Source organism: Poecilia reticulata, linkage group LG21, assembly GCF_000633615.1.
Source record: "Poecilia reticulata strain Guanapo linkage group LG21, Guppy_female_1.0+MT, whole genome shotgun sequence".
Taxonomy (NCBI): domain Eukaryota; kingdom Metazoa; phylum Chordata; class Actinopteri; order Cyprinodontiformes; family Poeciliidae; genus Poecilia; species Poecilia reticulata.
The window spans coordinates 11,963,832-11,987,305 of NC_024351.1; the positions used below are offsets into that span (position 1 = coordinate 11,963,832).

At 37.5% G+C, this 23,474-nt stretch overlaps 1 protein-coding gene across 1 annotated transcript in view; it reads left to right on the forward strand.

The window, feature by feature from the left end:
- rngtt (RNA guanylyltransferase and 5'-phosphatase) overlaps positions 1 to 23,474 on the forward strand; it is an 88,245-nt gene that overhangs the window by 8,254 nt on the left and 56,517 nt on the right. The window contains exons 6-10 of the mRNA XM_008397448.2: positions 601 to 859; positions 2,643 to 2,752; positions 4,709 to 4,810; positions 18,640 to 18,775; positions 22,047 to 22,118. Of these exons, the coding sequence (XP_008395670.1) occupies positions 601 to 859; positions 2,643 to 2,752; positions 4,709 to 4,810; positions 18,640 to 18,775; positions 22,047 to 22,118 (679 nt within the window). The remainder of the gene's footprint in view (positions 1 to 600; positions 860 to 2,642; positions 2,753 to 4,708; positions 4,811 to 18,639; positions 18,776 to 22,046; positions 22,119 to 23,474) is intronic.

Genomic DNA, 23,474 nt, shown 5'->3' on the forward strand with positions numbered 1-23,474 from the left:
ATATAGATATAACAAAGCAAAACAAACCATAGTATTCCAACTATGGTCTAGATTATGCTGGTCTATTATGTAAGCTTCCAAAGCAATGCATTGTGGGTTTAGGCTGATGAGCTGTGAAGAGGTGAAGAACCTTGAATGGTTTTAGAGCTGAGGCCACAGCAGCACCACCTCTATTAGTGAAGGTCCTTCTGTTTCACTATGTAACCCAAACTGCTCCAAAATAAATGTGTTGGAGCCTAAATTCATGAATTTTAAAATGAATACAATTTCCTTTGTGTTTATAATGACAATAAGAACCGTGTTTTAGCCTTAAGCTGCTAAAATGTATAAATCATTCCTCTCCCGCAGCCTTAAAAAACTGGAACAAAATTTGAATACACTTCAACTTTTTGCAAAATGATTATGAAGCTTTGATCAAATCCAGTCATCATCTGTAATATAGGAATTATTAGTTATCTCTTTAGGAACAGAAAACTTCACATTGAAAGCTTAACATCGCTGCGTTGGTGAAATAAAGTTTTTATTTACTTTCCTGCCTGGGGTGAGTTTTTACCAAACACAAACCCTCCCCATCTGTTTTTTTCTTCTTTTCCTTATCAGCATGGAGGCAGCTGTGGCTGCTTTCGCCCAGGCTCGGGCTCCTGGGATCTATAAGGGAGACTACCTCAAAGAGCTTTTCTGTCGCTATGGTGAGGAAGAGGACACGCCCCCAGCTCCTGCTCTGCCCGAGTGGTGCTTCGACGACGACGACGGCGGCGGCGATGTGGACGACGACGGCAATGCGGTCGCCCAGGAGTCGGGCCCCAGCTCCTCGGGGTCGGCGGCGCCGGGCAAGAGGAAGAAGGAGAAACTAAAACTGGTCAGAGGCTCCAGACTGGCTGATGTGTTGTGATGCTGGATTATAAAAATAGTCCCCTATATATATATATGTATATATATATATATTGATGTATAAACAAATACTAATTATAATCTTAGATTTACTGCTACAGTGAGACACTACTTCAAAAATAATGGACAGTAATGTGTATTTTTTAACTTTTTATTGCACCCAGACTGAAAACCCGAGTCGAGGTGAACCTAATAGGCGAGAATATGATCCACCAGACAGATCTGGAGAGGAGAGCAGCAGCTCTTACCGCCGTTACTGCAGCACTCGACTGTCGTTAAGGAATACCGTCTCTGGGTTGAGAGGCCCACCTCGTCAGTTAGACCAGTCTGTGGCCGCCTGGCTGTTAGGAGAAAAATATGTGCAGAGCCCGAGAGCATTTGTGGAAACACTTGACTTCAACGTTTAATGGTAACTAGAGTAATTGGGTGGTTTAAAGACCTTTTTTTTTGTCCCTTCTGAGCCTGCTAAAGTCCTCTAATCTTTTCATAATTATTCTAAAAGTATAATTTCATCCATTAGCCCCACATGCTTCTTTTATGGATCTTGTTTAAAATGAATTTATTTCTTGTGGCCACCCAGAATCCACTTTTGCTGCTCTGTTGGACTCTGCAGCGCTGATCTCAGGCGATTAGCCACAGTTTCTCACTCTCTGCCAGGTCAGAGGCATTAGAGGTGAGGGAGAAATTAGATCCCTATTCTCACTCGTGTGCACTCTGCTGTAACAAACCTTTTTAGAGGAAGCTGGAACATATCGCTGATGGTAAATTGCTGGAGGCCAAGCCATTACCCAGTATTATCATGATCAACTCTTAAAGCAATCGGAATGATATAGTTCCTCTCTCTTTGTTTTTGAACAAACAGTGGAGCTTATAGATACGATCACTTATGTGATAGATTAAATCATTTCTCTATTAACTAAATGACTACTTTTGTTTCAAAGTCAGAATTTTAAATAATGCATAGTCTTAATGTAGTAGTTAGTGTGTAAAATTTGACTCAAAACTCCATTTTGGAAATCAGACAATCTGCTAAGTTATCAATAATGGGAATAGTAGGCCTTCACAAGTTTTGTTCATCCCTTGGTACAATTCCCAGAAGATTGAAAGTGACATATTCATCTGTAAGTATGTGTGTCCCAGAGATCATGAACGTTTTTTGGATCAATTTCAGCAAATTCAACCATAGAACAAAAGTAAAAACACATAAGGAAAAGTCATTTTCCACAGTGAAACAGGTTGAGTGTAGAACAAGCCATTATTTTGAAAATTAAATACTGGATTATAGTTTCCAAATGCAGTTGGACAAAGAATTTTTTGTGATATTTTGATTTGATGAAACTGACCTTGGGTTGTTTGAGATGTTTGTCTCTTTTTACTCTCACATTGAAGCAGTTAGCAGGACTTATCTGCTCAGAACAAGCATCAAAAAACAAGTGAAAGGAGGAAGTACTTTACAAGTGATTGTGTCAGCAGTATAAGAGCAAGGTTACAGCTGTAGTGAGACTGAGTCGAGGCAGAGTAACAAGCTTTATGAGGCTAATACTTTAAATAATTAATGTGTCAGTGTTTTTAGATGGTTAAAAATAAAAGCAGCATTTTTCTTTGAATACCTCTGCCTACTGCTTTTGCACTCGGCGACTCAGAACCAAAGAAACATCTGTTTTGGATCGCTGTGTGTAGGAGGAGGTGAATGTTTATTCCAAACTCCACACTTTTTTGACTTTCCTCTTTCTCTTACTTTCTCCTCCCAGGGTGCAGTGTTTCTCGAAGGGATCTCAGTGAAAGGGGTCACACAGGTCACGACCCAACCCAAGTTGGGCGAGATCCAAAGAATGTGTCAGGAGATGGCTGAGTGGGACAGGTGAGGCGCTCCTTAATCACGCTCCCCTCTCTCTCTCTCTCTCTCTCTGTCTTTCTTCTGGGAAACTGTGTGTATACAAACGTATGTAGGTGTACATAGTTGGGAGTGACTCATCTGTTTCAACTTTTTTTCTGTTTTTGGAGCATCTTCACACTTTCAGGCAGGCGGTAAAATCAGAAATAGATTTTTATATTTTAGGGGAATATATCGTAGCAGTTTTTTTTTTTTTTTTTTCCTCCACGGAAATTGCCAGCCTCGCTGAGCTGTCTCATCCCAGCACAGAGAACAATCCACACTGTAATTTTCTCTGCCTGCTTTTAAATACTTTCTTTAAGCCCTGTGTGCTAATTTCTAGTTTTACTATGCAATCTAAATGGACTGATGCAGAAGGTTTTTGCCATGAAGGGTTTCAAAAGAGAAAATGTTCTCGAAGTAGTCGGTGTGTAGAACCAAAATTATGTGGAGTGTCCTTTATTTATCTTATCTATTGTAGGAGGGCATAATTTTTCATACTTTCTGAGCTCATCCTTCCACTTTTGCAGACTTTATAAGAAAATAACTAGGCAGTTAAAGCTGTAGCACTTCTAAAGTTCAATCTTAAAAACTCCCAAATAAGCTTTATAACTATGTGGGGGAAAAAAGATCAATTCATGAAATATTTATTTATTAAGAAATATCAAATTTTGTTATCTTCTTCAAGCACATTTTGATGCATGGAAAAAAAAATATTATAGTGGAAAGTTCTGGTGCAGAAAACCCTGACACTTTAACCTCTGTTCTTAATAGCTTTATATAAGATTTTTATTTATTTAACTTTCATTTAGCCAGATGAGAAAAGTAAGAATTAGTCTTACTTACACAACCAACCCCAGGACCTGCATTTGGTTTACGGGCGAAGTCCTCTTGTTCTGGAATCAGGATTATTCAATATAATTCAATAGACCAAAGATTTCTCCAGAAGTCCTGATCTTTGTTTATGCTCTCTTTTTTAAACCTTAATTTGGTCTTTATCTTGAAAGGTGGAGCAAATGTTTCGTCCTTGCATGCCTCCCAATAGAGTTAAATGTGCGCAGTCTTTTTCTGACTGTACAAGTACCTGCTGTAGTTTTCAGGATGACATTTCAGGAATTTTGGGAACAACTTCTTCTCGTCTCCTCATGAGATAAGCTTGCTTGTATGACCGTGTGTAGTTGTTTTTGTCATCCATCTTTAGACATACTTCGATACAGTGCCAGGGTTGATTTCTACTTCTTTTGAGACTCTTTAAAAAGCCTGGACTTTTTTCTGAAACCCCCATACGTCTCCTTTGATCTCATTCATGATGTTCACTCTCACTTCAACAATCAGAAGCTCGCCAGACAAAGTCTTTCATGTGTAAACAAGACAAACAGGCTTCAAAATGCAGACCAGCAAGGTTTTAATCATATGCTCTTGATGTTATACATGTGGGTGAGATTTTTAGCCATTTTAAGCAGGAACTAATGTTTGGCAAAATAATCTGATTATTATTAACTATCAATTGTTTTCTGTCTAAATATTAAAATACTTGCATTCGTGTCCATTGCATGTTGAAATGAAAGTCAGTTTTGAGTGTTTCTCTTTGCTGTTTACCAACTCTTTATGTAATTTAATGGGTTTTTTTCAGAAAGGTTACTGTTTCCTTTCAGATTCACATGAATCATGTTTGGATTTTCAAGCAATTATTTGCTTAAACAGCCTTCTAAGAGATTTGTAAACTTTTGAGCTTGATAAAGAATTATTAGACTTAATATTGAGCTAAGAATAGATACTGTATAGTTTTTAATAAGAGTGTATACATGTGATCGATGTCTTGCGTAATGATGGATGTTGCTGTGAAATAAATTGATAATTTTTGTTTTATATATTATATCAGCTTTATGTGATGTAATGAAATATTGGACTAAACGTGAGCCCAATTGCAATATTTTCTAACAGGTCTGGATTTCCGGGTGCTCAGCCTGTGTCCATGGACCGACAAAATCTTCGTTTTCTAGAGCAGAATCCTTACAAAGTCAGCTGGAAAGCTGATGGCACACGGTAAGTTGATTTTCTTTGTTTTCGCAGCACATGCCAGTGCAGGTGCAAAACTTTCTACCTCTGATGAGATAGAATTTGTGTGTCTAATTGATTGAACTTGTTCTGAGTCGATGGGAACACATTGAGTTTATGTCTTCAAGGAGAGCTGTGCAACGTTTGTTTAATTCATCATCCAAAGTGCTGAAAACACATTTCTCCCTTGCAGGTCTTCGTTTTTTTGCTTTCCTGTCACGCTTAAAAGTTTCAAATCATCAAACAAAATTTTAATACCAGACGACAGAAACCTGAGTGAATACAAACTGTAGTTTTCAAGAGCTTATTTTATTCATTACGTGAATTCAGACCAACCTGATTCTATGTAAAAAGTAATTAACCTAAATCTAATATATAATGCTCAATCTATCTTTGATAGTAACTTCTACTATCAAGCATCTACAACTGGCAATGAGCCAGTCACATCACTCTTCTTCTTTTTTTGCACAATTGTTTGAATTCTACAGCATTGAAATGTTTTCAACATACATTTCAAGGTAATTCAACAGCTTCTTAATTGTACTGAAGCCTAACCTTTGACTAGACCACTCCAGAACTGTTGACTTTTTGGAGATTTTGAGAGGTCGACTCACTGAGAACAAAATTCTGGTTTTCATCAACTGTTTCAAGTTATTCTGTTCCTTATGCAACAAATCAGCCCCAAATCAGCACACTGAAACCTTGAAATATGACAAAAAAGCAGAAAAAAAATATAAACACATGTATTCAAAGTACATGGTGATGGTAAGACTTTGCAGTATGATTAAAGGAAAGAAAGACAATCAGTAATTTTTTTTCAGTAACTTTTATCATGGGAATTTAGAATCTCTTGAGCCTGAATAAGAAGTAATTCTTCTGTATGTTATGAAATGCTTTATACCTTACTGCAACAGTTTTGCCTCCAGAACCTAAACTTTGGAGGACAGTCCTGCTCTCATGGGACTGCTCTGTTAGGATGAAACAACACTAGAAGGTCTTTAAGGTATGACTGAGCTTAGCCATTAAGACTTTGTTTTGAGGTCTGAAAGGAAGCTTAACTTGTGCTCCCTCATTAAGTTTTATTTATAGTATATAGCTAATCAAGCAGACTGCTCTCTGTATGGCAGCGGAGATGTGCAAATTAGCTGCTCTGATAGATAAATCCAGACTGAGAGGGATGACTTTGTCCAGTCTGTCATCCATGAAGAATAAGAAATGCGCCAGGGCACTTGCTCTTTCCCATCACGTTTTCCAGTGAATTTGTTGTTTTCTTTTGTTTCATGTCTCTCTAGTGCTCGAGGCCACTGCTGCAAGGGAAGAGAGAGACGTTTTAGTATTCCGCTAGTCGGCTGTGAAGCACTGCTTCTCCGGCTGGTGCAAATGCGCTGTGTGCAGATGAATATTTAATGACTGCAGTCAATTTCAGAATTTTACATATCGGCGCTTTAATTTCCTGTAAGCGCGAGACTCGGAGGGAACAGATTTGGCTCCTGACCAGGACGCTGCTAATGTGTGTAATTAGCCGCCGTTATCTGCAGAATGCTTGAGAATGCAGTTAAAAGTTTTGTTCTTAAATTTGATCAGAGACTTTGAGCTCTTCCGCTGCTTACCCAAACTCTTGACGTGTGCAACCTGTTTTCCCTCCAGCAACTGGAGTTTTAAAGGGTAGCGATGCTGTATGTGATTTCATCAGTAGTGATGCAGAAAAGAGGCGCAGCATGTCATGTGTGACTCATCACCCAGGCTCAGGATATGCACTATGCTGATATTACTCTTATTTTTCACTCTCCTCATAGTTGGTAAGAAACATTTTAATGTTGGGAATAAAAAAACAACAGTGAGCAGGGCATTCTGCATCGAACCGTATCCTCACAAGACTATGTTTTATTTGCTTTGAGGGTAGCGTACGTTAGAAAGTTTAATTAAATCCCTTTTTTATTATTTTATCAAAGCTAAGAGATAAATTTCATCTCTTTAAAAGGAAACTACGTTTTTAATTTCCTGTGTTTGAAGTTGGTCTTTTTTGCAAAGTTAATTTGTTTAAAATGATATCTACTCAAAACGTACAAGTACATAGTTGGGAACTCTTTTGCATCTAGTTGAAAACTGACAGTCAAGAAAGACAGGAAGTCATTTTTTGGGTTATCAGTCATCAGAGACAAATACCGTGAAAATTATCGATTATTAATGCTTGATCCCACTCTATTCATAGTGAGAAGCTAGAAAAAAGGCATTAAATTGTAAAAAAAAAAATAGACTGCTGAATTTAAAGGTAGTGTGCATGCTTAGTAGAATGTGCTGTTTGCAAAGGTGTAATGATCATAACTGAATTGCAGTTAGTTTTTCTTATCATGTACTCTATGAAAAGTGCAGGACATTTCTAATTAAGTGTTACGCTTTCTGTTCAGCAAAGTTTTCAGACCCGAATTGAGTTTTTATTGGAAGGTTGACTCATCGAGGTGGAGAGGAGAGATTATTCCACTTTGCATTTTCCCAGCATTCTTCAGGCATAGTCGGTTTAAATCCCTCCAGGTTCGTTTTTGTGACTCTGCCAAATGCAAGACAGATCCTGATTCTAATTAAATAAATAGCATTTTAAAATTCATCTTTAGCAATGGTGTGAAATTCTTTTTAATTAATTGAGTTTGTGAAAAAGTAAACCAAACAAAAGGAAAATTAACCAACTTTATTGTTCTTCTAGAGATGCTCTCTGGCAAGAAAATGATCCTGGCAGTCTCATTTTGTGACTGCAGGGCTGTGCATCAGCAAACCTGACAGCCCAACTGCATTGCTCACTAACACAATAACAAGCAAAAAATGATGACAAACTGCTGAAGTGAATCTACTTAGCTAAAAATAATTTGCAGCCTTTCCCTCATGCACAGAGCAGCCATACAGCAAACAATAACTGTCACTGTCTTATCTGGCAAGCGCATTTCTTCTAATGGGCTTTCGAAAATCTGTGAATTGGCCGAGAGGAGACACTTCAACTCAGTTGAATTTTAAATCGGCTTGTTATAGGGTCTTCTGATATTGGTTGATTGGTTTGTGCATCAGTGAGGAAGAAGGAAAAGGAGCAAAATGAGGGGAGGAGGTGTGAGCGGTTTGGGTTTTAAAGAAATGACTTGGATTTTCTTGAAGGACTTTGGAAAGTGTTGGATTTCCTGTGTTAAGATTACTCTGATTCATTTTCGTTCCTCAAAGATTCATTTAAAATAATTATAAATTATAAATTACTCTCTACAGATAGAAAGGTTTAATCAGAATGAATGTCCCCAGAAGACCTAGCTGCTTGGTTTAAATACAGTTAAGAGATATAAATAAACTAAGGATTTGTTTTACTTATGAAAGTAAAAGTTACATAACACATAAAGCATGTTGTTTTTCATTGCAAAGTTACAGCGTGCCTAGTTCAAGTCATAGTTGGGATCAGCTGTTCATTGTTGCATGACTTTGTGAGGCTGTGCTTATAGCCGTCAGAAAGAAGTTTGCTCTTAAAAATTGGACTTGGTTGCTTCTTTCCGGTTTGAAAAGAATAAACTATTATCCAAAATAATGCAGTTGGAGAGTGCCGTTTTAGAACCACTTTGTCTTTGTTTACTCTTTGTAAATATGGGAGGTTTTAGTCAACACAGTTATTTACAGGGTTCCTACACAGTGTTGGCTTTTTTTAAATAGTCTTATGAATTATGTATTTTCCAGATCCAGAAAAAATGGAGATGATATAAAAAATGACAAGAAAGTAGGAATTGAAAATGTGTGTGTATTTCAAGGCAGTTTTTGCTTTACAGCATCTTTCATACAAAGTGCTGAAGAAAGGAAAAACTATTTTAAAAGGCACTTTCAAGACAATATAAAGAGTAAACAAAATACAATTTGAAAAATAAACAGATAAGACATGAAAAAAATGAAATGATTTAGGCTAGTAGTGGTTTAAAGGAGTTCCATAGATGAGGAGCTAAATACTACCGCCAAAGGAAAGTACATTTGTATAAATTTCTTACACTTGAGGAAACCCTGACCCCATACATTTTCGATCATAGATATTCTGGACGTCACTGTAAGAGTCTATTTTTTAAAATAAATAATTTTTTTATTAATCTTATGTCATCTAACTTTCTGAAACAATGAATTTGGGTGGTTTTGTTATCTGTAAGCTATAATCATAAAAACTAAAAGAAACAAAGGCTTGAAGAATTTTTCTACGTGTATTAATCTGAGTTTTATTTAAATGACTATTGATGAATATTGAACTTTTCCACAATATTACATATATTTTAGTTGTACCTGTAGAAAGCTGTGTGGCACCTGCATTGATATTGTAAGATGAGTAAAAGTGGAGATTGGCAATAGAATCTTGATGAATCCCACAAATGACACAAAGTCCTTTGTTATTCTAAGTCAAATTTAAACCAATTTTAGCAAAGTTTTTTCAAAAAAAGTTGATTCAATAAAACTGTTGTACATATTTTTAAGTTGCACACCTGTCAATCAATCTATCCTTTCTCTTGTTCCTCTGTCTTTCATCCGTCCATCTCTCTGTCCATCTTTCTGTCTATCCATGTATCCGCTAACCAATCTATCTAATCATCTGTTCTTTCATCCTCCCACCACTTTAAATATTCATCCATCTGTCCCGCTGTCCCCCAATCTGTTCGCCCTTCGCTCATGTCCAGATTTGTAGGTTCAATAAAGATTCAGATCTTCATTCATGTCCCATTGGTCAATTACTTTTACAGCAATTCACAATAAAGACAACACACCAACAATTAAAATGTAGCTAGAAATCTTGGCACTAAATTCCACGGCTTCTACCAAAGGTAAAACCAAGACTAGACAGTAAAGCTGTACCGCAGATAAAAGCTGCAAATAAAAAATATCTGCCATAAAATTTAACAATTTATTTGCATCAATAAATCTAGAAATGCGAGTCACAAAGTTAAATTCCTATATATATTTTTTTCCAACTATGTTTATTATAACACACTAACAAGATCTAACAACATAAAGTTTCTTCACCTCCAATCTGAAAGGGCAGTCACAATTTCCTTTTTGTCTTAAAAGGGAAAATAACCCGAGCCTCATTGGGTTGACAAAAAATGCGGCACTTCCCCTTCACATACCACTAATGATGTGCAAAGCCCTTGGATCTGATTTAAGCCCTCCCCTGAAGCTCGGCTGCTGTCAGTCATGCCGCAGGACTGGACTAGCAAAGCTGGCGCTCCAGCCGTCTACGCCTCATTAGGGCTGAAGAGCTTGGGGGACATGGCAGAGGGTGTAGGAATAAAATCCAAGCCTCACAGCGTCCATCAGAGAGGACCGGGAGACAGAAACGGAAAAGGCAGAGGCGAACGGACCTACACTTGTGTGCATAAAAGAGCACATTACATTTAATAGTTTCCTGATTTGTCGGAGGAAACGGTTCCAGTTTCTGCTGTGAACATTATTTCGGAGAAGTGGGGAAGAGATGAATCAGGTGAAACTGGGATGAAGAGGAGGGCCACTGAGAGTAGCAGTGAACTAATGGTCTTCCTCTTTTTTTTTTCTTTTCTTCTGAGCACTTGACAACATTACCCATGGCTAACTGGCCAATTAGACAGCAGGGGAACCACTTCTGCTCAGCTCAGACCTGTTGTGTCCGTACTGGATGACAGATCTTCTCAGCTGTGGCTCTCAGCCTGCTTGATCTTTTGAGCCATTAGTCATTTTGTGACATAAAACCCATTATCCGTTTTCTAAAGGAGATTGTTCCGTTGGTGTGTACTATGATTTGCCTAAACTGAGCTGTGCAGACATTGCATTCTTTCTTCTTCACCCTGCTCAATCCTGCGATCACCGTGTCTACTTGAAAAGTGCAGCAATATCTGGCCAGCTCTTTATTTTTCCTTTTCTTCTCCTCCCACACTTGATTCTTCTCGCAGATACTGTAAGACAGTGGGATATTGAACTCTTCTCTTTACCCTTAACTGAGTAGCCTCTTCTCTGGACAAACATCATTTAGAAGCACTTGGGAATAATTAAGTTATAGGCATAGCCTTATTGGATTTCCTTTAAATAATACTCAGTTAAAAAGGATTGTTAACTCTAAAGGGAGTGGCATCTACCTGCACTGGAGGAAAAGTAATGATGTCGTTTACTGACTTGTTACAACGATATGCTACTTTGGTAATCTGCTTTTAAAGCTATTTTGTAAAACTGCATCTTCACGTTACTCACTGAAATGCACACTTTTTAGGAGTATATAATACTTAGAGTTTTGGGTTGAAGAAACATCTTTTTTTATATAATCTAACCACTGACTTGAGAAGCGAACGACACTGATAATTGCTTCATTACCTTTAGGGTAGAGTATATTCGGCGAACATTTTGGCCTCAAACTTGGTATGTTGATAGCTCGAAAATTGGGCAAGCCCAAAGATTTTAGTCATTTTGACACGGGCCAAATTGCGATGCCTAGATGACTACAAAATTTCAGCTCCAATGGGTTGTTCCCCGTGTGCAGCAACATGGTCATGGGTGGGAAAACAACTGAAACTATAGAAGCAGTTCTTGTTGCATCTGATTGAAAGATGCCAGACACTGTGTTGAGTATGAGGCTGCATAGTTGCACATCAGTCAAAGTCTCTTTGCTGTTTTCGATGCCTGTGATCTCTGTACAACTGTACAATGAAACTGCCATAAATGGAAAAAAAATAAAAATAAAAATGGTTTGAGGAGATCAAGAAGTTTGACATGTTGACTTGGCCTCCAAACTCCCCAGATCCCAATCCAATCATACTTCTGCTGGATGCCGTGACGGCCTCACCTCTGGACTTAAAGGATTTTCTGCTAACATTTTAGTGCCACAGCACACCCTCAGGGGTCTTATGGAGTTCATGCCTCGACGACCTACAAATTCAGCAAAAGAGAGGCCAACACGCTTTTAGGTAGATAGTCCAAAATGTTTTTTCTGGTTGGTGTACACACCAACCAGAAAAAACTGGTTGGTGTTTTTTGCAAAAATGTATAGCATTTTTGCAATACAAAAATGCTATTGTATTGCATTTTTTTTGCTTCTTTTAACCTCAATTTAAAGGTGGTTTGAAATGCCTTTTTGGCCTAAAACACTATTGTCCATATGCATTTAATTTAGTACATTAAAGCTTAATCAATTTGAAGTTAAACCCTAAATGTGTTTTTATTTTAGGATCCCTTTATTTCTTTCCTTCTGCTTCTTTAGGGGTGTCTTTATCACACTGTTTCTCCTGTCACATCAATTCCCTGCAAATCCTTCCTCTCCACGTTCTGGAACCTTCTCACTTCTTTTCCTTTTTCCCTCCTCCTTCCCTGCCAGGTTCATATTCAACCTTTTTCTCTCCAGTTCATCTGTTATTCCCTCCTCTGCAGATGTCCAACTCATCTCAGCCTTGCCTCTCTTAAGTTCATCTCCAAATTGCTCGACCCGAGTTGCCCTTCTGATGCACTTATTTCTAGTTGTCTCTGTTGTGGTCGCTCCCAGAGGAGATCTAAACCTTTTCAGCTTATCCAGGTTCACCCACAGTCTTTTTTTTGTTAGTTTCACCCTCTCCAAATCACACATTTGCACAGGTGTTACTACCATTTTGTAAACCTTTCCTTTTATTCTTGCAGACACCTCTCTGTCACAAATAACCTTTTTCTCTTGTCTCCATACACCCTGCCTGCTGTCTGTTCTTGTGCGTATCTCTTAGTAATGCCTGTTGTTTCAATTGCTTTAATACATTTTACAGCTCCACCTGTTTTTCATCTTATTTACACAGATTTTCTCCTGCTCCTACTTGCTTTCACCTTCTTCTCTCCAAAACACCCCACCCACACATACTTTTAGAGTATTTTCCATCTGCTTCCTACTCTCACCACATATTACAATGTCATCAGCAAACATCATAACCTATGAGCAGTGCTCATGCAGTTCCACACTTATGATCTGTTTTACTTTTACCACACACCTCACCACTGAACGCCGTCCTTGTTCACGTCCTGCACTACTCTATCAGACTTCTTTGCAACACCTGACTTCCTCTTAAAGTACAATAGCATCAAACACCATCTATGTGTCCTGAAAATAAGTCTATAGAGTGTCGGCTCTGATAATGATTTTTCTCTCTCGTTTGAAAGTTCTTTTCAAAAAATTCTGAGCTGACAATTTTCAAAATGTCAAGAATATTGAAAATGAATGTTGGATATTATCTTGGACGGTGAGTGGTGATTTTTTTAAAATATTGTATTTTGTTGATTGTAAAGCAATAGATTAATTGAGACAATATTCCCATAATAAAACGCAGCGTAAAGCCTTTATGTTTGAGAATCTCTTCCCTATTGCACTTATATTTGGCATCTTTTTGAGTTTTCCGTTTCTCAACCAGCTGGTACTGGTCACACATCCATTACACCTAATCCCTTTGCTACAATTGTGGAGAGTCACAGCAGGTATGAGAAATGCAACGCTGCGTCTGTGGGGAACTCGTTAATCTGTCCATCTCTGTCATCTGCCCATGTTTTCTTAAAGGGTGTACTTTTTTATTTTTTACTGAGTCAAAGCTGCCAGTTTGCACACCATTAAATGTTGCTTTACATTTTCTACTTATATAAATGCTCTCATTTGTTAAAGCCACAAAATAATTTTCAGTGTGATAAAGAAGCATAAACCTATGAAATATCAATAGTGGTTCCTCCAGTGAGGTCAAACTGTAAACACGGAAAAGCAGCATTCAGCTTTTATGCTCCACTAATCTGGAACATACTTCCAGAAAACTGCAAAACAGCCGAAACGCTGACTAAAAACCGCAACTGCTAAGAATTGCTTTTGATCAATAGTAACATTCATAAATATATTTGATGATGTTTATTCGTGATGATTTGAAATGCTTGTTTCATAATTGGTTACTGTGTTATGTTTTTATCATGTAAAGTATTTTAAACTACCTTGTTGCTGAAATGTGCTGTACAAATAAACTTGACCAATTTTGAAGAAAGTAATTAATAAAATGCTCTATTAAAAGAATCTCATTATTGTGGCATTTATTGATTAGAAAAAACTAGCGTAATAACAATTGGCCTTAAACTGAAAATGTTTGCTCTGCTTTTGTCTTGGATAATAAGCAAGAAAAATGTAAAGATATACATTGAACCTTAATTTATTCTGCAAATACTATAGATAAATTTCACTCTTAAAATTTCTCACTTGTCTGATTAAAAATAAACTCTTATAGTATCTTTTAATATACTAGTCATGCACTAATTATGCTAACAAAAATAAGTTTATTTGGAAATAAAATGTAATCTGAATTAAGGCTGCAAAAGGAGTTTAAACACCACTATGTGTAATTTGTAGCAACCAGAACTCTAATTAGGACACACATGCTCGCAATGTTTTCATAAAAGCAAATTAGGGACAGTGTCCAGCTCCTCTTAATTACACGTTTAAAGATGGCTTTAAAAAAACACATCTTCTTTACTCTTGAATACAGCTAAATTTAATCCACTGCATGTCACTTAATGAACAAATAAATAGCTGCTTGTAGCATCTAAGACGTTTCTGCATCGGACTAAGTAAACAGGCCACTCAATGATGTAATGTTGATAATTAGCATAATTTTCAATGTCTTTTCATAAGTGAATATAAATCTAAATGCACTTTTAATTCTGGAGAGAAATATGATGGTACATGCACTTTAGTGTAAAATCTAAATGTCATTTTAACTACTTTGTATCTCTACCTCATGATGTACAATACTATACAGATAAATTGCTCTAGCAGTGGTAGTTGCAATCAGAAAGTTATCAGTTTGATTCCAGCTACCTCCAGAAAGGCAATCTACAAATTTAGTCCATTTAGGATTTAATGTGAGGTTTTTACAACTGTGGCTAAAGCTGGAGTTGTAGAGTTTGGTTGTCACATTTAGGAATGAATTTCTGTGCCATTCCTTACTGTAACACAGTTGAATCAACACTAAATGAGCTTCTGTGATTGGCCATCATATTGTCCAATGGACATAGCGGATTCTCAAGTAGTGTGTCTAGTTTACGTACGTTTTACAAAATTGATTTCCTGATCGCTCACGCACCTGATCTGGATCCCGTTCAAAGCATTTTTTAAAAGATTGGTGTTGACCCTGACTAAACTAAACTTCCACTACTTGTTTCCTGCGTTTCATTTTATTTGATCTATTTTAGTCAGCTGCATTCATGATGTTAGCCATCCAGTGGTGGAATGTTATGAAGATAAAACTGCTGTGGTTTTGGTCCATAATGTGCAGTTCAGTGGTTACTCAAGAACATTGACAAATAATATATTACAACCGTATTCACAATACGAGATATAACAATAAAAAAAATATTAAAACCAATTCTTCTGGTTAAAGACCTCTGAGTCTTTAAAGTTTATACATTTATTGAAGGCGGTTTTTCAGTGAAAACAAAGGCAGCAGGGCTGACTTTTTAAGAGCATTTCAGCTTTTCTGATCCTCTCCATGAATGAACAGAAGGAAGGATCAAGGATTTTACTCGCATCTATTGTGTACAGTGTTTCCTGACTTAGTAATCAGTTGTTGAGGTAATAAACAGTTGGATGAACAGTTTGATTACACTCCAGTCTCTCTGGATTTCACTAAAGCCGGTCAGGTTTTCACAGATCATGTGTTTCATCTTCAGTGTTAGCTGTTTGGATCTAGACAAATGGCTCAATGGTGATTACGTAAGCAAAATAAAACCTCTATAAAAACTGAAATAATATTGATTAATCGCTGTACCGTAACATCAGTTAATTTAATTTGACGTCCTTGAAATTATATTTCGGTTTTATGTAACTTAGAGGACAATTGTCCAGATGGGGTATTTACTCAACAGATCGGCTCTATGTAATAAGAGATTTTACCTGATTACTTTCCCAGTTGAAGATAAAAACTTAAAATCAGTTCACACTTAAAGTGTACGCTCAGGTTATTTACAACTTTTCCTTCATATGACAGCCTCATATTGTACTGAAAGAACCATGCAGAAAAATATCAAATATTAAAGTGTAAAGGGTCTCGATGCTTCATGCACTGGCAGCATGGATCCAGGAAGACTAGAATCAAATTAACACTATTCGAGTGTTCTTTCCGTGACCCCACACTGGTAAGATGGTTTATATCTGGAGATATTTTTAACAGTCACCGATCTTATGTTGCCGAGTCTCTCAGAGGGGCTTACTCGGGTGAAAAAGTAATTTTCCAGTAATAGCCTTTCTTCCTCACTTCATTTTCCTCTATTCTAAATTCATTTATTTTAAACAAGATGGAAATATGGAATAAAATTGATTTTAGTTTAACGTGGACCGGTTCAATTTTAAAGCCCCAAGGACTGAAAGAGAATAAAACAAATATTTTTCATTTTCGTACAGACACAGCCCAGAAATGCTTTTGCCACAGATCTTGTTTATAATAGCTGTGCTTAGCGCCAACATCTGACGAAATTACGCTTTGGACAGCATGGTTGATTTGCTCCAAATCAGTAGATGGAAACAGGCCAAATTAGCATTTCTCTTTTTTGCGACATTTTAAAAGTTCGCTCAAAATGTGCAAGAAGATTGGATGAAAACATAGCTCATGTTTGACTGTTGTGTGATGTTTTTGTGAAATGATGTTAGTTTGAGCTACGTGTAACTGGACACACACCCTGAAATAAATGTTTACTTTTGTCTCATCAGTTCACAGAATATGCCCCTAACAGTTTGGGGATTTTCTGGTTGGTTTTTGGCAAATCTAAGTGGAAACCATTTTTTCCTCATTCGTTAGCAGTGGTTTTTGCCATTTTTGCCTAGTCTGTACTTTTATGTGTTTTGGTTGTGAATAATAAACACAAATCATAACAGAGGCAAGTGAGATCTGCAGCGCTCTAGATGTTGGTCTTGTTTTTTTTTTTTCTACATTAGTAGATATTGACTCTCACTGTGTTTCGCTGCAGTCATGAAGGTTTGGAGCCCTTTGCAGACTGAGAAAGGTGATTGACATTGTTTTTAATCTGTTCTTGAATTTCTTAGCTTTTGAGAACTTTTAACCAATTTAATGTTTTCAGACAGGTTCTATTGAAGTGATTCTCAACTCTGTGGTTTGTCAATAGTCAGGTCTGGGTGTAGATTGCGAACTGTGCTGAGCTTACTTTGCCATTTACCAAGGGAAATAACACTGTTTTCGAGTAGCACCATGTTGGTGCATATGGTTTTTTTCACCCTCTGAAAAGAGAGGCACCCCTTGAAAACTACTACGTCTATTCATTCAGATTCTCTTTGCTGTTAAAAATGCTGACCTGATCTAAGATATTTAACTGCGACAAAAGTAGATTTTGAAGAGATGTAGGGGTAAAACATTTCTCAGCAATATGTAATGTCCACACAGCTAAAAGAGTCTGACAGCACATTGTTTTAATTCAGTGCTCCCTGTGTATGTTTTCTCATAGTCGACTGTGCTGGAGAAACTTTTTGGATGCCATTTAGTTATTTTTAATTGGTTCTTATCGTACCTGGGAAGTCCTGCCAGGGATTAGCTGTATTTGGACCTCTATCAATGCTCACAACTTGCTGGAGACATTTTTTTTAATGAGAAGAAATTATTTTTGCTTTTCAAGTTATTAAATGTTTCTATAAGTACTCTTGACTAAGATAAGACTATTTTTTAGGATAAACCTCCTGGTGTTTATGTGAAAAGTGGGTTGTAAAAGTTGGTGTGGCGTGATGGATTCATTTTGTTGAGATACTGCTCCTAATTGCTCAGTTTTTGCACACAACACAGCTAGATAAAAGCAAAAGTGGTTGCTTTGTTGGTATTTTGTCATAAAAAGTGGTCTGTCTGGACCTTCGTCTTTTCTCTGTCACAATAAAAGCTTTTACGCCTTCACACCATGTTCTAGTTCAATTGTTCGCAACGCATTTACAAATTAGAGGCATGCAAACCCCTCCTTGCTCCAGTGTGGCTTATAGTACTCTACCAAATTTCAAGTGTGGCCTTTCTTAGCTAAACACAGTTTGTCCTTGAAACATAATGACATATTAGATAATAAAAATAAATAAGAGAAAATTGCAGGAATTGTTTGCCTGGAGGGATTGTACTGAAGCAGAGCAATGCTAAAATAATAATTAAAAAAAAGTCACATTTCCTCTAATAGTTTAACACCCACTTCTACAAACTGTATTTCACTGGGCAGTTATGTGAACTGGATGACCACCACTTCTCCAAACCTTAAAAGAAATGTGTATATTATCCATGTATAATATTTTTTTACGTTCAAATGTTCTTGAATATTCCAAGAGAGGATTTCTGCTTCTACAAATGATTAAGGTTTAGACTTGATCTCCAAACTCTTAATAAAACAAAGTAATAAACAATATATTATGATTATTACTACAATTATTTTTGCCACATTGTTTTTTCAAGCATACCCTTAGTTGTTCTTTGTGTACTAGAAGTACAACATGTTTCTGAACTCTGTTTTATGTTGAATGTTCATGATTTAAATTTTGACCAAAATAATAGTGATTTATATAAATAGTTTTTTTTGCCCCAACTTAAATGGATTCTTAAAATGTCTTGGATATGTGCATAAGGGTTAGCCATTTCTTTATAAAAAAAACAAAAAAACTTGTTAATGTAATTTTTAGATTATGTTTTATTTGGAATGAAGATGTTGCGTTTTTTGTGCTTATCTAACCAAACATCCTCCTACTAGGTTGTCTAATGAAACGTTATCCATTTCAAAATACGATTAGTTTATTGTTCACTCATAATTGTAGCGATATAACAGCGCTAACTCGTTATTCACAGGTACATGATGCTGATCAATGGAAAAAATGAAGTTTTCATGATCGACAGGGACAACTCAGTCTTCCACATAGCAAACCTCGAGTTCCCGTTCCGGAAGGATCTACGCGTCCATTTATCCAAAACTCTGCTGGATGGGGTGAGGACACTTTTTTTTCCCCTTACATATATAAGTGTGCTCATTTTGATTTTTAAATTGCTATTTGTTCTGTGGATCGTATTTCACTTTCCCAGTTCCTGACTCGAGCCTGCATGTCAATTCCACATTCTTAAGGAAGGCACCCAGGGCCCAGTGTTGCAGAAAATTGTCTCAATTTTGCAAGTCTTAGGTGAAAGCATGTGAAGCATGTGTCACTGTGAAGGCAGTAGGGTGACAGGAACATGATCACTCGTGTTCTGGAGAAATTGCTCATTAATTGTTTCACAGTTTCCTGTGTGTGTGTTTTGTTGCAACACTCTGTTATGCATGGGGAGCCTCTGTGGCTTCCACTCCTGCTGGAAAATCAGGGCCAGCCTTCCACCGACATGTTTGCGATGCGCAGGTCATGCAGCTTCCCAAAGCAGCAGGTGCACACTTATGAGTCATTTTACTCTTCCTCCGTGAATAAAGGGAGGAAATTAGTTACTCGTCGTCAGAAATTCGGTGACAACTACCTGCACTTGTTTGTGTTTAGTGGAACGAATGAGAAGATGAGAGATGCACTCACTGTCTTTTTTTCTATTTTTCTGTGCTTTGCTTTACATTTTTTTTCTCCTGTGTTTTACTGTTTTATGCAAAACAGCCTCCTATTTGCTGAACAGTTACGAACTAATGTGGTGAATTTTAGCTTCCACACTCAGGCGGGGCATCTAATTGCAGTGTATATTGCCGCTCATTTGAAGAAGCTGCACGGATGGTTTTTATGTTGCCACAAGCTTTGTTTTGACTCCTGTTTATTCATGTGTTGATGCTTCTGGCTCTCGGTTTGTAGAGGCTGTCCTCGGCTGTTTATGAGGGCCTGTGGGAAAACCGGATTTTTCTTTTGTCTGCGATTTCAGTTGTAGCTCATGACGATGATCTTTATCTCTACTTGCTTTTTGATGATCTTAATTTTATTTTTAGTGTAGATTTTGAATTAGATTAAATTCCTGGTGGATTTCCTTGCCTGCATTTGTTGCTGCCTGTCTTTGCAGTGGTTCAGTGCACCAGATGCACAGTGATGGCAGCTTCTGCAGTTGCATCATTTCTCCCCCTCAGCCGTTGCAGAGAGGCTGACAGATTCCTTACTTCATTTCTCCTCTCCACCAGTCTGGTTTTGGCAAACCTTATTAAATATTCAGTTCCCTTCATAAAATTCTACCACCTAGAATTTACATGTTGTTCTCACTTAGACTTATCAAATTATTTGAAAGCTATTTAGCAAGTTTAGGCTTTTGCAGAGAATTGTTGCATATTTTGAGCCAGTGCTACAGCAGTCAAAGAGAGTAACAGTAAATAGTGTGGTTATTATGGTAAATATTTACAATGCGTATATATATATTTTTACTTGCCTTGCTCATCTTACCTTAGATGCGTAGTTGCTTTCATCTCTGATCAAAAACAGCGTCAATTGCAGCAGCTTAGTCGGATGCTGAAATGAAACATTTTGTGCTCCTCTAAAGCGGAATAATCTCCTGCAGCAGAGAAACGTTAGCTGGAAAAAGATTTCAAAAGGGCCCCGCATTTCCAAACGACATTTGGCAAGTAAATTTAACCATCTGTCATCACTGTCCAATGTCTTCCCTGCAATTTTGCAGCTCGTTGGTGTGCACTGAAGGCAGATGAGGCACTGGTGTGGTTCACTGTTGTGTTCTTCTTCACATAGACAGAACAGCAGGTGCTCTGCAATTTTTCTGTCTTTTTTGAAAATAATATTGCAGGTTGGTTTGACAACCTGCTGAACAGAAATTGAATGAAATAAATTGAAATGTGTCTGTCTGCACTGTGTTTGGGTTAAATCTCCTGTAATATATGTGCTTGAGTTGCACAGTTCCTACATGGTCTTACAAAGTCAGGAGAAATCAGGAAATTGGTTTAGATGATTTCCAAGGACAAATATAGAGAAAAGATTTAACATTGATAAATATTCATATTTCAAGTTATTGTCTTTTCCTTTCTACACATAATAAATATAAAAATATTTATGATTTGTTGATCCAATTTGTATATCCATCATCATTTTGTTCAACCATTCCTGCATCTGACTGTTTCCGCCCACCCATCTGTCTGTGCTTCCTTCCATCCATCCACCAATTTGTGCTTCCAACCATCACTTTGTGCCTATGTTCATTATGCATCCATCAGTTTATGAATACATGCCTATTTACCATCATTTAGACAATAATTCTTATTCGTTATATCACAAAACAGCAGCTCATCACCTTCCTGGGAATAAGCAACCAAAGTTCTTCTTTCATTTTATGTTCTGATCTGAAAACCTGTCAATCTGTTAATTTCTGAATCTGAATGGTCTGATTATAGAATACTGAAGTGCATCCACAGTATCTCAAATTATTGCTTAAATGTAACATTATATTATCAGAGCTGTTTTCATACCGATTAACGAATATACTAATCTTTCTGATCCTGATCATCGATATAGTGAAGCTAGATAATAAAACAAACAAGAAAAAAACAGAAGACACATTTTGAGCAGTTGACATTTTTTGTTGTCATAGAAAATTTCTCCACTTCTGATTTAAAATTTTAAGCATCTGGCCTTGGATTTTAGTAGTTTCTTTTGACTAAAACTTACTGCTAACTTTTCACGATATCACCAGCTTTTGAACTTTACAATTAATGATAAGTTTTTCCCTTCATCTAAAGTGGAGGAATGCTGTTTATCTTTTCAATCTCCACATTGAGTACTGTTTGATTGAGGCCTGCAGTCCTTCTTCCTCTTACGTTTGTTCAGCAGTGATGACGGTTTTTTGCTGTTTTTGTCACTCAGTTGTGTAACGCTTTCCTCAAAACTCATCTCGACTGAGTGTCCTGCAGCACAGCCGCACCTGACCTCAGCTTGAGAGCTTTGTATAATAAATGAGCGGTCTATTTCTGCGTAATGGTCTTCTTCACCAGACTCTTACCTTACAGTTTTAACCATAGATGCACACACACACACGCACGCACGTACGCACACACGCACGCACGCACATACACACCTCCCCCATTACCCTCTTTCCTTGACATTGCTGCAGGCCTCCCCTTCCCTGAATGTCCGTCCTCCGGGGAGCGCTCAGATTCCAGTGTCATCCTGCAGAACTTGAGTCAACACGACTTTTACAGTGTTGTGACAATACAATTGCTCGCAGTTTGAAGACTCCTCTCTATCATAAAATGTTATTTTGAGGAATTTGAATCATGATTTTGTCTTTTATCCTTATTTCCACAGGAGATGATCATCGACAAGGTGAATGGTCAGCCAGTTCCTCGCTACTTGATATATGACATCATCAAATTCAATGTGAGTACACTGCACTTTTCAGAGGAGTGACCTCCTACCCCTGGAAATGTTCAAGGTTAAAGTGTTAGACCACATTGGAGGGAACTCTTTAATTGCCTTTTTCCCCTTTTTAAAACAAAGGAGCTCATGCTCTTTTGGGTTTTTCGTCTGCAGTTAAAAGCTTGTGAAATGTTGAATTATTGCAACATGGGTTTCATCAGTTTGTCAAGAAGAGACATAAATTAATCCTGAAGAATTAAATTCCCATATAGCAGGCAGTGCAGCGTCCATGCTCTAAGTATTTGTTTAGAGAGGGTAGCTTTCTTAATCTGCAGCATGAGGTGGATAACATAACTATGCTGTTCTCACACACACGCACACACACACACACACACACACACACACACACACACACACACACACACACACACACACACACACACACACACACACACACACACAGAGAGAGAGCTCCTTGCAAAAATATTGATGCTGCTGTAATTTTCTCACGTTACAACAAGCTGTAATTGTTATTAAGATGTAATTAAGGCAAAAGTTGGTTTTACAAAGTATTCACTAATGGGAGCTGGATGCAGATACTCACCACATTTTATCAGTTGTTTGTTTTGGTTTATACTTGTGGGTTATTATTAGTTGGCCCATCACATGAAAACTACAATAAGACGCAGTGAAGGTTATTATAATGTCACAGAATGTGGAAAAAATGAGCATTTGCAATTTATGCCAGACTTTCCCTTGGTACGGTGGAAGAACTGTGCCGAAACCATTCTGAAAATGTATCATCAAAGTCTTTTTAGTATTCATCTGAAATAAATTTCAATTTTCTTTTCTTTGCATGTCAGAATCATCAGTGTTTGAATTACAATATAATTATTCGTTGTATAATGTGAGTGCACTTATGCATAACAAACATTCCTTTAATTTAAAACGGTTTCCACTCTTCTATTACTTATAGCTGTACAATTTTAGCAGCTTGAGAACAAACCATATCACTGGTTAATTGTCCTCAGTCTCCTGAACTGTAAACTCAGACTGGATCCTGCTCAGTCAACTTGCTGAGCTCGCATTGTGACCTTGGCAAACCTTTGCAATCCTCCTTTCAGAGAACTCAATGAACACCTCGAGATAAAGGGTGGAGGAGGTAGCCATCATGTTTTGCTGTCATCTCCTTTTTTCTCTATCGATCCGAGGAATCACATGAGCAAGTCGGCTCAATGAAAGCTCCAGCGGTGAGAGGAATGGCTGCAGGATGGTGGAGGGGTTAGCATTTCCATGGGACTCCCACCGAGCCATCAGTAAAGCGCTGTTATATTGATTCTTCCTTGCCATTATTGGCCTTAACCATTATCTGTTTGG